The sequence below is a fragment of the Manis javanica genome, chromosome 14 (assembly GCF_040802235.1).
Source record: "Manis javanica isolate MJ-LG chromosome 14, MJ_LKY, whole genome shotgun sequence".
Taxonomy (NCBI): Eukaryota; Metazoa; Chordata; class Mammalia; order Pholidota; family Manidae; genus Manis; species Manis javanica.
The window spans coordinates 16,851,951-16,869,299 of NC_133169.1; the positions used below are offsets into that span (position 1 = coordinate 16,851,951).

Genomic DNA, 17,349 nt, shown 5'->3' on the forward strand with positions numbered 1-17,349 from the left:
TCGACTTGTGTCTTAGGATGGTTCTAGGGATGACATGGGATCCCATTACCAACACCACCCAAAAGGGGGGTAGCCATACTAACCAATTAATTGTATGTGTGGTACCTATAGGGCGTGCCTTATTGATGACATCTAGTGAAGCAAATAATAGATTTGCAGTATCTTGGCTATTCATCAGATCCTTCTAGAAACGTGGGTGTTAAGAAGAGATGGATAGTGATGGACGGAAAGGGAGAAAGTGGGAAAGGAGGGGAGAGAGCTGGGAAGCAAGAGGTCGGCTCCGGATCCTTGGGAACGCATCAGATTTCCGTTTTGTTGAGCGTCAGCTTGAAGAAGGCAGTCTGAGCCATGATTTAAACACGGGCAGTATCATTATTAACTAGTGCCCAACGACTGCCCCCACCCCCACTCTGCCTTCCTGCCGCTCCCTTCTTTTCTCCCTGTTGTAGGATACAGAAGGTGAATAATGAAACCATTTTGCTAATAGTTTATGAGCCATGAGATTGGAAATGTATATGGATAGACCGGTGCACCAGACTAAAATCGTTTGAGAGAAGCGTGAGGCTTGGTAGAGAAAGAAACCCTCCGTGTCCTCTCTCCCCAGCCCGGAGCGGAGAGGGACGGATGAGGGGGCCTCCTGCCCCTCGCTCCGTCCGAGGGCAGCAGCTTGGCCCGTCCTCCCGCCGGCCCCTTGCCCTCCTCGTCTCCCCGAGGGGCTGGAGAGAGAGATGAATTGGGGCGATGGCGAGATAGAGCGAGCAGGAGATAATCTTTATCACCAGGATTTTTCTTCCAGTGATGGGCTCTAAAAAGATCTATCACTGGGCAGCTTTCCCCGAGGCAGAAAACAATAGACGTGAACTTCGCGCTGAAGACAGCCATGGGGACGTTGTCTGTGCGTCTGTCATTTCTGTCCCCATGGGGCCTGTTCCTATAGTATGAACACCCAGAACCTTCCAGAAACGCCGCAAGCACCCATCCGACCGCCACACTCGGCCCGCAAGGAGATTCCCACCCTCTTTCTTTGCCGATCAAAGTCCGAACTCTGGGGGCGGGATGAGCGGGAACCTGAGGGAATCGCGGGAGGTGTGGTGGGATGAAAGGTGAGCCCACAGAGGGGTCGAAAAGTGTGGGGAAGCGAGCCTGTAACAGTGGCCCAAGCCAAAGGCCCGCGAGAGACCGCCCCACCCCGGGCAGGGCGTCCGGGAAAGAGAGGGCGCGCGGGAGAGGGCGGGGACGGGCCCCGCGGGCGGCTGCTGGCTCCGGGCCGGGCTCCCCGCCCGGTCAGCACCTGGAGAGGCACGGCCGGGACAGGTATGTAGACGCCGCGGCTCCATCCAACTCCGTCGGCGAGCACCATTAGGCTCACTTCGGGCCGGGCTGAAGGGCCGCCCGGAGGGCTCAAGGCCTTCCGGGGGTAAGAGAGGGGTGGGGAACAGCAGCGCACCCATCCAGCCCCAGATCCTGGGCACCGGCTTCCCGCCGGCTTAAAGTGACTAGAGGGTTTGCGTACGTGGAGTCAGGGGGTGGGGGGCGTATCCCGCAGCGAGAGCGGCCGCTGTAACCCCCTTAGCACCTTGCCGTTTTCTTCTCCTTCCAAACTCGTCTGGATTCTGGGGAAAACAAAATAACTTCTCCGCTTACGGGGAGGTAACTGGCGTGATGCAAAGTTGGAAGAAGCGCGAATGCAGCAACGTCCCCATACTAATAGGGTATGGGATTCTTTTCGGTTCTTTCGGGTTTACGGGCAGAGGTTAGGCGTTTGACATTTCCGTTTAGACGGCGCGGGGTGGTGATGGGTAGGGGTAAGCAAGGGAAAGAAAAATCCTCGCCGTTCTGGGGCTCCTCCTCCCTCCTCCCAGCTAGAGGCCGCCCTAAGGCCCATAGGGCGGGCTTGGCACCCGCTCCGCCGGCCTTGCGTGGAGAATGGAGGCTGCAAAGGGGAGCAGTGCAACCTCCTGTCACCCACGGACCGTCACCTGCGGCGCCCTCAATTTTTTCAACCCCCGTACCCTATCGACTATCCTGTAGACTCCAGTTCCTGTGAGACATCCCGGATAAATTTAATGAACACCACCCAAACTGGGAAGTTGGGAGCGGACAGCGAGTGCCCGTCGTCCTGGGGGAGGGGAGTTATTTTTAAGGAATCACTTTGTAGGGAAATGAAAATCGAAGTACAATCACCATTCTCAATCCGTCCCTGGCCAAAGGAAAGGGGGAGGGCGGGCAGCGTGTGGGGTTCGGGACTTCCAGTCAAATAGATCTTTTGGTCATCAGGTGTGCACGGGCTCAGCGAAAAGGCGTCGGGCTCGGGGGGCTACCGCGGAAGCCCCCAGTACGCGCCCCGCAGGACGCGCTTCCCAGAGAGCTTGCGGGCCCCAGGCAAGCGTGGACGTAATCCCGAAGTGCGCCTTCGCTTTCCCGGCCGAAATCCGGCCGAGGGTTCAAGTAGAGATGATGCACTGTTGCCCCTGGGAAAGGAAACCCAAACTCTAGAAGCTCCTTTGTGTCCTGTGCATTCACCCCACATTCCCGTCCTGGTACTCGAAGACAGCCCTAAATCCTGGTAGTTTCTCGCTTTCCCTCGGTTGCCCCTGTAATCCCCGGCGAAAACTGACTCCCCTTCTTGCCTCCCCCGCCAGCCCCGCGCCCCCGGGCCTTTGCTCCCTCTACCAAGTGCCGGCAGTGCCGAGCTGGGGGGAGGGGAGCGGTGAAGGCAAGCGCACAGGGTCAAGGAGGCGGAGAGGTTCCCCTTGCAAAAATAACCAAACTACTTAAATTCTAATAAAATTAAATTCCACCTCCCTCCCCCGATGTCCCCTCCCAAATCCTGCCTGGAGAGTGGCGGGAGGGGCGGTCAGGTCGTCCCCGGAAAGGGGGGGATCCCGAGCTCGCTGCTCTCATTTGTTAGTTGATTCCGTCTAAAGTTCGCTATTTATAGGCTACACCCGGCGGCCCGAATCCTCGCGCCCGCTTCCCCGTGCGAAGTGAGAGAGGCCCCCGCGCCGCCGATCGGCCCCGTCTGGGCCGTGTCCCGTGATTTGTTTTGTTTTGTTTCTGTCCTCACACCGCAAGCAGCCGGGGAGAAGCCCGCCGGGAGCCCCGAAACCACCCACTCGCTGTCGTAGAGGGAGCGGCTCTGCAGCCCCAGCATGTGAGTCCGCGCCTGACCCTGCTCGGCGCACGCCGGCCGGCGGAGCCGGGGGGAGGCGCTGCCGCCGCGCCCGCGCCCCTCGGGGCCGTCCTCCGCCTCCGCCTCCGCCTCTGCCCCTTCGACCTGCAGTTCCTTTCTTTTCCCGCCCACCCCTTTGAGTTCTCCCTTCTTGTCCTTTATTTCCCCGCATCTGACTGTCCACTGCTCTCAACTTCCGGCTGAGTTTGCGTCTGGGCACCAAAAGAGACAAGACTGGCCTTTACGTGGGAGGCGGGGTGGGCTGCGCATCTGCGTTTCTTGAAGATGAAAACTGGGGGGCGCTGGGGGCGGGGGAGGCGCTTGGCGGAGCGGGCCTGGAGCGCGGGCCTGCGCGCTGGGGGAGGGGACGAGGCACGTTCCCGTCAAGACCTTGCCTTCCGCCGCCGCACGGCCCGCTGGAGAGGTAATAGGAGCGCAGTGTGCACGAAGCCTCGCCATTTCGGACCATGTCTTTGCTATGCAGGGACAGATAACTTAATCAAAATCTCCGAGCAGAAAGAGGGCAGGACGTTGGCAGCCGGGAAACAGGGTCAGGGACGGGTCCCTAAATTCCAGGTAGAAATGGGCTCTGCGACTCCTTTTGCTCCCAGCGCCGGCGGACAGCACTCGCTTGCGGAGACAGCAAAGGAGCAAACGGATGGCGAGGCCCGTGGGCCTTGACCTTGTCTTCTTTTCTCAAATGCTAGAGCCTCCGGCGACGCTCCTGTGTTTTAGAAGGGAGACGTCAAGGGGAGCGGGGAGCAGAACGGGCTTGGGACGTTCCCGGCGCCCCGGGCGCGCGTCGGCGGCGCGGGGAAAGGGGGCGCGCGCCGAGCTCCCGCCAAGCCGGCTGTCCCGCAGACGCGCGGCGGCGGCGGGCGTGAGGCCGGCGCACCGCTGGTCAAAGTACCCTTTTCCGCTAGAGCCGAAGTGGGACATTTGGGGGGCCGGGGCGGAAAAGGTTGTGACTGCAAATAACCCGGAGCTCAGGTCCGTTCCGCCAAAGAGAAGAGCCTCGGGGCGGAGGTGGGGGGCGGAGTCGGGAACAGTGAGAGGAGAACTGCGGCGTCGCCGTCCCCGCGCGCGGGACCCTGTGTCCTCGCCAGGTAACTTCTTAGCCGCCACCGGTTTCTCTTCAGGCAGTGGATGTCGCCGTTAGCATCGCCCTATGGTCGTTTCGCCAGCGCGCTCACACCGCCGCTGTGCATAGACTGGTGGGGAGCGAAGGCCCGGCCCCGGCCTGTCGCGGTGCCACAGAGAGGGGCCCTTACTTTTCGGGGTGTGCGCGCCCAGAGGTCCGGGCACCGCGGCGGGGGCGGGGGCGGCTTCCCCCTGCAGAGACAGTCTGGTTCCGACAGGTGGGGGCCGTGCGTACCCGGCCTGGAGCTGGCCCGCCCCGAGCAGCTTTCCAAAGCTCACCTGACCAGTGAAGGGCAGAAGCCAAGTTTCTGCCACTATCCCTGGGCCACATGCTAGGTTATGGGTAGATTATAAACTTGTGCAACTTGATAGCCAGAAATAAAGTTGGCAGGGACTCGTAAAATTAGGAATTCGGGGATTAGGGGGCGCGAAGTCGCAGCCTGTCTCCCCACCGCGTTCCCCGATAGTAAATGCCGCTCAGCTCTCCCGTCCAGGATTTGTATGAGCCCCTAAACCTTGTCCTAAATCCTAAGGGAAAGAAAAGGAAGAGAACGAGATCAAAGAGAGAAGAGATGCCCTAAAAAGAAAGGTGTGGTCAAAAAGAACGACCATAGCTAGGAAGTATGTAGTAGTATATGGTAGCTAGTGGTTTTCCCTCCTGGTTTCCGTGAACAGAGCGCGATGTTTGGAGAGCGGTGGAGGCTGCCTGAGAACACCAGCCTCCCACCTCGAGTTCTCTGGCAGGGCTGGCTATGTGGATGCGCGTTCGCTGGCGCATTGACTAACGCGCTTCTCAGCCTCCCCAGCTTCCACCCTCAGCCACATTCAAGTACCCAGTGCCCAGTGTTCCACCACACTTGTCGCTAAGGATGTGGTCAAAGACAGAGAGGGCAGAGTGAGCCCTCTCCTCAACCACAGCCATTTTACTTCGGCATTGAATCTGGGGCCTGAATGTGGGCGATGCGCCCCAGACTCCGGACTGCTGTGCGAACAATGCTTGCCCAAATCACTGTGCCTGTAGGGTGGGAACTGTGCTTGCTTAAATCATTCTGCTTTTAGTAATTTTGGGAACCAGTGTGGCTTTTTCCCGTTCCTGATAGGGTTTTAGGATTTGGGAGCTTCCTGGGGTCTGTGCAGTCAAATAAACTCTCCCTCAAGTCTGGTTTAGCTGTCTGTGTTGCCAGATCCTTCTAGGTCTCTCCTGGTTGCAGATTATTTTCTGACAGTGACTTTCTGTGCTCTGCCTCTACTGCATGACCCCCAGGCCCCTGGGGGTTTACCTGCAGGCCTGCTCTGGATAGAAAGGACCCCAAGTTCTCTTACTCTGTGAGTCAAAATGATATTTCATCATCCAGACAAAACTAGAGAATAAACATCGTGCGTATGGATGCAAGTGAGGGCAGAGAACGGGGAGGCTTATTTGTGCCCAAATGACCTAGTGAACAGAAGAAAGGCCTTGGCCTCCAAGGTAGCTCCTGTTATTAAGGAACCCTAGAATGTGGCGGAGAAGGGATTGCCCTCTTCCAAATTCTTAAGGCCTGTGACTTCTTAAGTCCTGAGTAGAGGGGCTGAAAGGGAAACAATGCAAGGGAGTCTAAGGGAGGCGGCCACCTGTGCCTGCCTATAAGCAGGCCTCGTCCTTCTAGGATAGCCTTAGGTCGTGGTTACAAAAAGTGATCATATTATGAATAATCAGAGCAAAAACACCTGACAGCCTCTAAATTGTGCTTTTCCTGGTGCTGTGACTTGCTGTGTCACAGTAGGGGGAGCGCTCAGCCTGATAGTCCCAGACCAAGAGAGGTTTACAAGCCCTAAAAATTTTGACTGCAATACACCAGCCTTCTTTAGTCTCACCTTCAATCCTTGGGTCTCCATTCTGTCCTCTCTGCAGCACCGCTGGGTCATCTGGGGGCTCAAATGTTGTTCGAAGAAGTCATCCTCTCTCCCTTTCCCCAGCTAGGCCCTTGACTGGGGAAAAAAAAATTACTCTGCTGGCTGTGTGTGGATGTGTGAGGACAGTGGCCCCTTTTCTGCAAGTTGGAGCAATTCCTTTTCCCTATTCCCAGGAACCACCTTTCCTGGGTCAGTGACTCCAGGTCTCCAGCGGTGGGGAAAGTCCTAAGCTTTGTGGTCTCCCTGATGGAGCCTTTTCTTACTAAGAAGTGAGAGCTTGGAGGAGCCCAGTACAGTCTCCTTCCAGGATTTCTTTTGATCCTTAAATTTGCACATACCTGGGAAAGGAGCTAAGCCTGAAAGGGAAATGGAGGAAGAGAATTAGGGAGAACCCAGAGAAGAACTGAGTGACTCTGACAAGGAATTTCCATTGTTCTTGTGTCTCACCAGTTTAACTTATTTTCCCCCCTTAAGGGTAGAAATAGAGTCCACAGCTTGACTGTTTTTGCCACATGCTCAGGCGTATATCCTGCCTGAGTGGTGTTAGACCATTGAATGCATATGCTCCCCCTGGAAAGTCTTCTGTGCATTCTGTTATCTTGATTTTGACATAAAAGGTGGGCATTTATTTTCATCAAGTTCTTGTTCACCTTCAACAGGTTGGTTTCAATTTCTGTATTTCTCAGATTTCCTTATAATAACAGTACATAAGCCAGATATGTTTAGCTTCAATGAGACAAGATTATTTTCATTGCAATTCTCCATGTAGTTCTGGCTAAAACTGTCTTTGCTGAATGGGACACATACTTTAGATGAAAGTGAGGGTCTTTTTGAAACCTGAATTATGCAAATACTTGGTCCTTTTTTTTCCTTCTGCCTGTTTGGAATAAACCTGGTCATATTAACTACAGACGTGTCGCAAAAGATAAACATGATTTTTTATGTAGAAATTTTCTTTGGGATTTTAAAAAATCACAGCTCAGGTGTGTAACATAATTTTAGTAAATTGTATCTTTGAAATTCAATGGCAAACTGATTTGTTTTGGGAACTTTCCATGTAACTTTATCATGCTTCATCCTCTTATCTGACTGAATCTGCTGTCAACTGCTTAGCAAATACATATTCAAATGAAATTATTTTTGTTCAATATTTCCCGTTATATAAACTAGGTGACAAGAAAGTTTGTAGATCAGCATAATTAAGTTTGGAGCATAAAGTATATTCTACAGATTCATTTGTATTATCTGTATTTCATTAACATTTAAATAGTAAAAAATACATTTCTTCTCGGGAGAAAATATGTGTCTTCTTTTAGGGAGTGGCTTATTGGGTAGTTTTTCTCCAATGTTCTTAGTTTTTTTCTATCAGATATATCATTGTTTTCTATTCATTTATAGCATGTAAATTAAGGAAAGATTTAGATTGCTGATTTATAATAAATCATATCCCTCTTACTGGAGTCATCAATATTCTACTATTTCAAATTAAATGTCTTAATGTAAGGTAGAAAAGAGAAGGCTCCCGCATATAGTCATTAATCAGTGTTGGCCATCGCGGCTAAACTATTGATAAGAAACAGTTGAAAGTGGCGATATGACATCTGAAAAGTTCAAGTGTCTACTGGCAAACTGACAAACCAAAAAATTCCATTCAAGAGCAAAAGGCTAGTGTAAATGGCACAGTGAAATACAGGGAATAAGGACAACTTGTCAGCCACTGGTCTAGGTGCAGTGATTTCACTCAAAATTTGCGGTTCTGATATATTGTGTAAAATTATTTTGTATGGGAAGAAGCAGTTTCTTGCTTTTCCTTCTGTATTTCAAGCCAGGATTTTTTTAGTGAGCTACAAATTAAGGTATGGTATGATTCAACATTCAAGTCATATTGAAACATATGGTGTAATGACTTTTCACTACATTCATGATGTGTTGCAACCATCCCCATTATTTAAAAGTCTAGAACATTCCATCATCTCCAAAGGAAAACTTGTACTGATTAAGTATGCACTGCCCATTCGTCTCTCCTCTCTACCTCTGGCAACCACTGGTCTGCATTCCGTTTCTATGGATTTATCTGCTCTGAACATTCTATAGCTGAAATCATTTAACATTTGGTATTTTGTATCTGGCTTCTTTTTTATAGTACAGCATAATCAAGGTTCATCCATGTTGTTTCATGTGTCAGTATTTCATTCCTCTTTACAACTGAATAATACTTAATTTGTGGATATACCACATTTTGTGTATACACTCCTCAGTTGATGGACAGCTGGTTTGTTTCTACTTTTTGAGTAATGTTGTTCTGATCACCTGTGTACCAGGTTTTGTTTGAGTATAGTTCTCAGATCTGTGGGGTCTATACCAAGGAGTCAGATTGCCAGGTCATATCAATATACTATGTTAAACTTTCTGAGGAATCACTTTGCTGCTTTCTATAGTGGCTGCACAGTATTACAGTCCTACCAAAAATGTCTGAGGGCTCCAATTTCTCCATATCTTTGCCGACATTTGTTTTATTTTCCATTAAAAAAAATTAATAGCCACATGAGTGGGTATAAATGGTACCTCACTGTGGTTTTGATTTGCATTGCCCTAATGCCTAGTGATGGCAGAGGATCTTTTCATGTACTTATTGGCCATTTGAATATCTTCTTTGAAAAAATGTCTGTTCACTGTTCTGGCTCATTTTTAAACTGGGTTGTCCTTTTTTGTTGAATTGTAGGAGTTCTTTATATAGTCTGAGTATTGGATTCATATCAGATATATGATTTGCAAATATATTTTCTCCCATTTTCTGGGTTGTTTTTTACTGTCTTGATAATGCTGTGCAATTCATAATTTAAAATTTTTTTTGATAAAGCCCAATTTAGCAGTAGTTTTATTTAATAACAGGTGCATTGTTCATCCATGAGAAGACTCCTCAGTTGACCCAACACAAAACAAACATTTAGAACTCCAAACCCTAAACGAAGAGAACCCTCCTCTGCAATGTCCTAGCAGTGACTCTATCAAATGCACATTGTCAGGGCATATGCAAAGTCATTGCTGCTGTTCAAGAAAAGGAAAAAGCTACAGCAATATTGACCTTTCTCTTCAAAGAAGTCCTGAGTTATTCATGTAAGGTGTCTACTTTGCTGAATGAGATCTTTTATCTCAAGATGACAGTAGGTGTTTTTAAAAATAATTATCATTATCAAATTCAAATTCAACTGCCAAGAAATTTCAAAGTGTGTCTTCTGTTTAAATAATATTAAAGATCTTCCTTAAACCACCAACAACCAGGAAACCAAAGAAAAGTTGGACAGGGTGTTTCTAACTTAGCAGTCTCTAATACACAGGCCTATGCAGTCGGGGTATACTGGTAACATTCTTGGAAGAAAGATCTTAGAATCAGAGAAGAACTAAATTCTTGCAAAACATTTTAGAAAAATAAAATAAAAGAGGAAAAATATAAATGGGCATTATTAAATATAAAAACTTTGCTTATTCTCCCAAATCAGCTGCTTTTGGGTGACTACTTTATGGATTAAAAATAATAAGTGATTTGAATCAGATCTTCATTTTATTTCATTATTTAGTTACTAAATAAGAAGGCTTATGGTGAACCCTGATTTAGACATCTCTGATTCTGTTCAGCAGAACTCTTAGACCAGATCCTTAACATCTGTCATTTATTAGATGGCACTGGGAGTCACCCAACTCTTTCTGGGTATCCTGTGGGGAGTGCCTGCACGAGCCACATGCATGGCTGCTGTCCTGTACAGCCCTGAAGGATCCTGACGGAAACTCAGTTTCCTCATCTGAAGAGTAACACCTTCTTCCCCAGTTATGGTGGGGGAAAAAATGGAATAATACATGTGAAAACTGTAAGGTATTTTAAAGTTTGTATGTTCATTTCTTTGTTTATGTGGCACTTGCAATGTACCAGGTATTGTCCTGTGATTTAATAAATGTTAAAAATTAAGTTCACCAACAACCCTGTGAGGGTAGGTGCTGTTATTTTTCCCCATTTTATGGATGAGAAAACTGAAGCACAGAGTTTTATGTAACTTGGCTAAGGTCATATAGCTACATTGCCGAGTTAGATTTTGAACCCAGGCAGCCTGGCTCCAGCATCTGTATTCTTACTACTATATTATGCTGCTTACATTTAAAATATAGAGATTTCAGATGAAAATTGGAATATTCATTGATTCAACAAGTACTTACCTATTATGTGCCAGACTTCTCTTGAAACATTGGAAGGTCTAGGAATGCTGGGACTGCATTACTACATTCTCTCATGGCAATACATGTGGAGCTGAGTGATTACTCTCATCATTTGAAAGGGTCCCCAAATCTGGCTTGATTCATTCACTTGTTTACCTGCACGAGCCTGATAATCAGTCATGTTTGTTACTGCTAATATGGGTCACAGGCAAGGAAAATAGATCATAACCAAAAGCAGAAAAGCACTAATAAACATGAAAAATAAATATTATTATGTGAATTTAGCTCTGCAAGATTCTCTTGCTGCTACTGTTAACCACACATCAATGAGCCAGTGAGATTTGTTGGGTACCCACTGAGCTGTGGGACAAGCACTTCAAATATACAAGTTGAAAATCAGAAGGAAAAGGAAAATCAACACAAAAATGACTATAAACTAATATATAGGTAATGTAATAAACATCTCACTGATTAGAAATCTTTAATAATTAGTTTTTCAGGCAGAGATCTTTCAGTCATAGAGTTCATTTTCTTGATTTATGCACAAAAGGTTAGTAACAAACAATATCAGATCTGTTTCAAAAGGCCAGCTTCAGATTATACTACAAAGTTGGGGAATGACCTGATCTTTGATTTTTTCAAAGTGTCCATGCAGTGCGCTTGAGCAGTGTTCAAAGCAATTACCGTGAGTGCTATGGGATCCCAAAGAATCTTCTGAATAAAGAGACAGTTAAATACACTGAGTACTATATTATTGTTACGTATATTATGTATATTACTAATGAACATACTTGATAAGCAAGAACCTTCCTTTTGAAAGTGTGTAGGTGCCAACCAAAGGATTAACTCTAGCTGTGTGCCACCTTCAGAGTGAAGAGTCCATTTCTTGAAGGTCTGGTACCAAGCAGAGAAAGTAGTTTACCATTCTCTGTTGTGGCCAATGTCATGTAGGTTCACCCTCACCATGATTTGGCCAGTACCGGGTCCATAAGCATGAGCCAAATCTGTGGCCAGTTTGCCAGGCTGACCGACATGGATGTGTACAGGACTATTGGTCCAGCCCTGTCTTTAAATAATCAGTAGAAATCCTTCCTTTGTTGAATACTTGCTGTGCTGTGGTTTGTTTTGTACTACTAAATGTTAAAATAACTGCGAACTTATTGATTCATTGAACAGTGTGTGTTGAATACCTGCTATGCTTCAGGGTAGAGTTGTATAAATGCTGCCTCCTTATATAAATGCTATGAGGTAGATAGACAGGGAGCTAGGTGAATGAAGAGACATGTTATAGGTCCTACAGGGAGGAAATGAAGCTTTGAGGTGGCTTCCTGGGACCATACAAGCGGAGAAGGAACCGGGCTGGGCCTCAAACCCAGGCTTCTGATACCAAGTCCGGGGCTCCTCTCACAGGAACAAGCTCAGTGTTTCTGAGAGTTCCACCTGAGCACCTATGTCAGAATGACCTGAAATATTTGTGGAAATGTAGAGTCCTTGCCCTGCTCTAGAAACTGAATCCCCACAACTCAGCATTCTTGAGTCTTCTCAGTAGGTTTTTATGCATAGTAAATTTTAAGCATTGCTGTTCTAGATACTAAAAATCTTGAAATACTCAGTTTGACACTAAGACAAGATAGTTTGAGAGGAAAGGATAAATTTTCTGACCACAAACAGTAAATGCCAGGGTACGCTTAAGAGCTGTCTCACAAATTGGGATTCAAGGAAGAGATTCAAAGTGATCTCCCTGTTGGGGAGGTTGTCCTTATTAGAGGTATTCCATAGAGGTGTGACTTTTTTATAATATAGTTTCTAAAGTATGTACTGTGGGCCCCTGTTTTCATGGGATTTTCATTCATTTATCAAACGTTTATTGAAGTTTCAAGTACTATGTTAAGCACTTGAAGAAAACAGCATGCACCCTGACTTCGTAGAGCACAGAGTCTCTTGAGTAAAGATGTTAATAGGTGTTTTGTCTCAAAAGCTTTCTTGTACACAAACACATTTGTGAAATAACTGGTTTCAGTAGGTTTCTTCCCTGCAGGATGTCTCAGAGCCTTCTGTGTACTTATATGTGCTGCAAATATCTGGGAGAGGACTATCCTGTGTATTGTTCTCCAGACTTATAGTATCCTTCACATAAAGAAGAGCTCCTAGGTCTGGTGCCCTGCAGAACACCTTTCGGATTACAGTCTGCTTACACATTTCAGTGAAGTCCTGTCTCCCCTGGAAGATCCAAATCTGTGGCACAGGAATGGATATGGAGTGCTTTATAAAAATGGAATGTCATCGCACCCCTGACCCTCCAGGGTAGTTTTGTTCTGTTATCCTCAAATAAGCGATCAGCAGACTTTTGTCAAAGAACTAATGTTCAAGGACATAGATCAACTTCAGGCTGTCTCCAGAGGTTGGATCAGGATGGATTTGAACATGGAGTGGATACCTGGATATGTCTCTGGTCTCTCTAGCTGGGCAGTGATTAAGACAGAAGAATCGTTTCAGGGTCCTCCAGGGATTGTGAGGCCATCTGGGAGCATTTGGTCAGGAAGCGTAGTGTTAATGAGGATCACAGGCCAGTCTGTCTGCATGGAAGCTGCAGCTTATTTGATGAACACCCAGCCTTTGGCTAGGTGCTTAAGATCAGATTATTTGCTGAAAAATACTTCCTGTCTATGCATTGCCTAATTTTATCAGTATAGGTGTTGGGAAAAGGAAAATACAGGCATTTCCAGTGGGCTCCCTAAATCCAATTACACCCAGTTTTTCTCTTTTTTCTTCTTTTCTTGAGGCAATGACTCAGATAGCTCAGTGGTGTGTTCACCTGATGGATGGATTTAAATAGCTTGGTTGTTGACTTTGATCAGATTACCCAGAGAACTGCCACATCACCACTGCAGCTTATGCACGTGGAGAGTTCTTCAAGAAGCCTCTTACAGAATTGTTTGTTTTTCTTACTTATCATAATATTTGAAGTTATGTTGCTTTATTGTTGACTAAGTACTATTTCAATAGCAGATCATATCACACATGCTTCCTCATGGATATACAAAATAAAGAAATGTAGCAGTATCCCAGTAATTCAGGTGGTCATCACTTGGGTATATAAATACCTGAAACAAACTTCTATTTTCCTCCTTCTCTAAAGTTATTGAATAATTGTTCACGTTTCATTTGGAAACCCCAGATCTCTAAGTATTGATCTCTTAAGTCCAACATCTAAGCTCAGTTTACTCTTAATTACCTTAAACAAGAGGAGTTATAAGCAATGGCTGTCTTCAGATTGCTTACATCTCAGACTTGGAGGCAGTCAGGAAGCATGAGTATAGGTATTGCTATAATACCAGATGGATATCTGGTGAATGCTAAATGATGAGGTTATAAGGATGGTGATGGTGGTTCAAAGGAGTTTAATCTGGCCATGAAGAATCAGAAAATACTTACTCTAGGAGGTTACTTTGAAACTGGTCTTTAGAAATGGTTGGAGGTGGAATTGGTGGAGCAGAAAAGAAATAGGCTTAGAGCTTTGTATATAAAAGCAAGAATGTGAATAAAGTCACAGAAATGGGGAAAATATGAGGCCTATTTGGCACACAGCTGGAGAGCATTTAGGGTGCAGGATGAAGAAATAACAGGGGAGAAGGTATTTCACACTCATGACAAGCAGGGCTGATTACTTTTGAGGCTGCTGTTCATTAAGATTTGTGTTCCATCTCCATTACATAGTGTTTCTGCTGGGAAGTGACTGTCAAGGGGGGCATTTTCCAGGCCCCTTTGCATCTAGTTCAGGCAAATGATTGTCCTCAATAGTGAAATGTGTGTGTAACTTACAGGCTAAAGTGGTAAGGAAGCGTGTGTGCCTTTCCACTATCTACCGTGGGAGGGAAAATGTTGTGAACAAAGGACTTCAAGATCGTAGGGGAGAAAGAGCTCTGGATAGAGGAGTCCAGGTCCTACTTAGTGTGTGGCTGGGTTTCACAGAAGTGAGAAATACATTTCTTTGTGTTAATCTCCTTAGATGTGGAGATTTATCCTTTCAGCAGCCAGTGGTACCTTAATTAATACAGATGTTTTTATGGATTTATAGAATACAAGGTCATAGGTATAACTTACTCAAAATCATGTAAACAATAATAAGTGAAGCCAGGATATGAATCTAGGTCTGTATCCAGAGTGCTTCTTTTTTTTTATTCTATCACCATGGTCTAACTACCATTTATATGTTAATAGGTATCAGTTCTCCATTGTTGGTCCAGATCCTCTGTTTTGGAGGTCCAGACTGTTGTATGCAGTTGCCTACTGGATTTTCCTATTGAACGTCAATATTATTTAGGGCATAAAATTAACTCTTTTAAATAAGACTTCAGTATACAATGGATTAAGTAAGTTAAGCTTTTTTTCTCTCCAGAATGAGTGGTCCCAGTGGAACACTTGGTTGGGCCTGTCTGCTTCATTGATCCTTTGGTTCTTTGCATAGTTTTCTCCTGCCATCCCCCCAAAATGTTGTCTGGTTTGCAGAAAGCTAACCCAAGAAATCCAGGACAAGAAATGTCTTTTAAACAAATGACACAGAGTTACACATTTCAGCTCCCAGTCCGTTGTGAAGAACTTAATCATACAGACAGCAGGGTAGGAGAGTGGTCACTAATAGGTGGCTATGTGCTCAGCTGAAACTGTTCAAAGAAAGACAGAAGAAAGACTTCAGAGGACACCATCATTCTGACACAAAGGCCCTCAGATAACAAACTTCAGTGGGATTAGAAACATACTCAGCCAGCTACCCAACCTGACGTCTTATTTTATACTCCCTGACTTGGTCAATGACCACACCACCCTCCGAAATGCCCAGAGGCCGGAATGATATACTTGGACATTTTCTAGTACTTTACTCTCCATTGCCAGTCATTTTCATCTCTCAAATATCTTTTGAAACAGGCTGCTCCACTTAACCCCCCAGTTCTTTCCTGGTGTGTGCCTTCATCACATAGATGATTGTAGGCTGGCCTCCTAACTGGTCACCCCGTCTCCAATATCAAACTATCAAGGACATCCTTCACACTACCATGAGAGTGATTTTTCTAAAATGCAAATCTGATGATCATTTTACTCCCTTTTTACAACCCTTCAGTGATTTCCCATGGCAAAAGTCCAAATTGCTTTGCAGAGCACAAAGGCCCTCTGTGGTTTAGTCCCTGAATCTCTTCAGCCTCATTTCTGACACTTGACTGTTCCCTTCCCCCAAACAGATCACACCCACAGCTTCAGTTATTCTGAGGTACATCAGGCTGTTGCATTTCTTTGTGTCTTTGCTCATGTGTTCCTTCTGCCTAATGAATGATGATATATATTTTCCAGACCCAACACAGCTGACACCCTCTTTTGACATTATCCCAGCTCCTTTCCAGGCAGGGCTCAGCAGTCTTTCCCTCCTTATATGTCTCGTTTGTTCCACAAAGCTTATTGCATATGTGTCCCTCATAAAGCATGGGATGTGATGGGCAGAAATAGTTGTGGTTCCTGCCCTTGTGGGGCTTATAGTCTAATACAGAGCTGACAACTGATCAGATAGTCCCACAGATGAAAAATTACAACTGTGGTAGATATGATGAAGAATTAAAAACTGGCACAATGTTTAGCCCATGGTAAGAGTATTTGACCTAGGAAGGGAGTTGAGGGGAGACTTTCTTTCCAAGGGGGAGAGCATGCTTAAGCTTAACTGTGAAAGGTGAAATTAACCAGGTAAGAAAAATGAATTACAGGCAGAGGTAACAGTGTGTATGAAAACCTTATGTTTGGAGGGAATTTGGGACTGTAGGGGAGGAAGAAGTTTCCCTTGACTCTCTTAGGGTCCCTGAATGGGTCTGCAAATTAAACGGACAAAGACGGATTAACAGAAAAAAACATACAAATGTATTTAGTGTAAGTTTTATGTGACATGAGAACCTTCATAAGGAAATGAAGACCCAAAGAAATGGTCAGACCTGAATGTTTTTATGGCGGGTTGGATGAGGAGCGGAAGGTCCTGCCCTGTGATAGAGCAGAGAGTATGAGCTAAGTGTAGTCAACTCGGGGGAACTTAGGGCCTGTCGGTTTGGGTTTCTTCTTGGCGTCCCTCCATCCTGAGACAAGAATGTGCCTTTTTTGGTGTCCTTCAGGTATAGAGAGGGCACTTGGCACATAAAGGTCTTAGGACGTGCTTCAGGGGAGATGGATAGGGGAAGGTCAGAGAGACTGGCTGACTTCTGCCATTTTCCTCAAACTCCTTCAGTTTAAAATGTTCAGTGTGCTAAGGTGCTATGTTCAGGGGTAGCATGTCCTGAACCCCATCAGGAAATGTGAAAAGACTGAATAAAGACTAGGTTAGTGGGAGCATGGGTCTGGAAATGAGGTACAGGATGAGGCAGGACAAGTAAGTAGGGACTAGATACTGAAGAACGTCAAAAGCCATGTTCAGGAAATTAGATTCCTCTTTCTTCCGATAGAAATAGAAAGCCATTTAAAGTGAGATAGAGAAGGCTTAATCAGGTTTTTGTTGTTTTTTTTGCTTTGTGTTAAGAATTAATTCTGGCTACTGTGTGAAGAACACATTTATTAGCATTATTGGGGTTATTATTAGGGTTATTAAGCTGAGTGGACAATGATACACTTGCTAGTTCAGGAAGAGATACTGATATTGAATTAGGGTTGTCATGGAGATGACTAATTCCTATTTAGGATTAAATACGGTAGATGAGGGGGAAGGAGGTGTCAAGGATGTTCCCTGTGCCACTGGATGGATGATAAGTGAGTCGGGATAAGGAACACTAGAAAAAAACTGTTTTGGAGAGATTTTGAATGTGGTCATTCCACTGTGTATAGGGCACACTTCTATTACTTCACATACACTGTATCATAATTACTTTTGTATATGCTTCTCTTTATTAGACAATAAGCTCTTTAAAATA

The 17,349-nt window shown here is 45.9% G+C and overlaps 1 protein-coding gene across 5 annotated transcripts in view; it reads left to right on the forward strand.

Annotated features, from left to right (window-relative positions):
• Positions 1-1,162: 1,162 nt before the first annotated feature.
• ESRRG (estrogen related receptor gamma) overlaps positions 1,163-17,349 on the forward strand; it is a 581,036-nt gene continuing 564,849 nt past the window's right edge. For 2 of the 5 annotated variants that reach the window (XM_073221279.1, XM_073221273.1), the window contains exon 1: positions 1,163-1,314. Coding sequence is in view for 1 of the 5 variants with exons in the window: in XM_073221270.1 (XP_073077371.1) it covers positions 3,153-3,154 (2 nt within the window). In the remaining 4 variants the exon portion in view is untranslated. Of the gene's footprint in view, positions 1,315-2,794; positions 3,155-17,349 lie in introns of those variants that run through there. The other 3 variants (XM_073221271.1, XM_073221270.1, XM_073221277.1) reach the window with 2 other exon arrangements.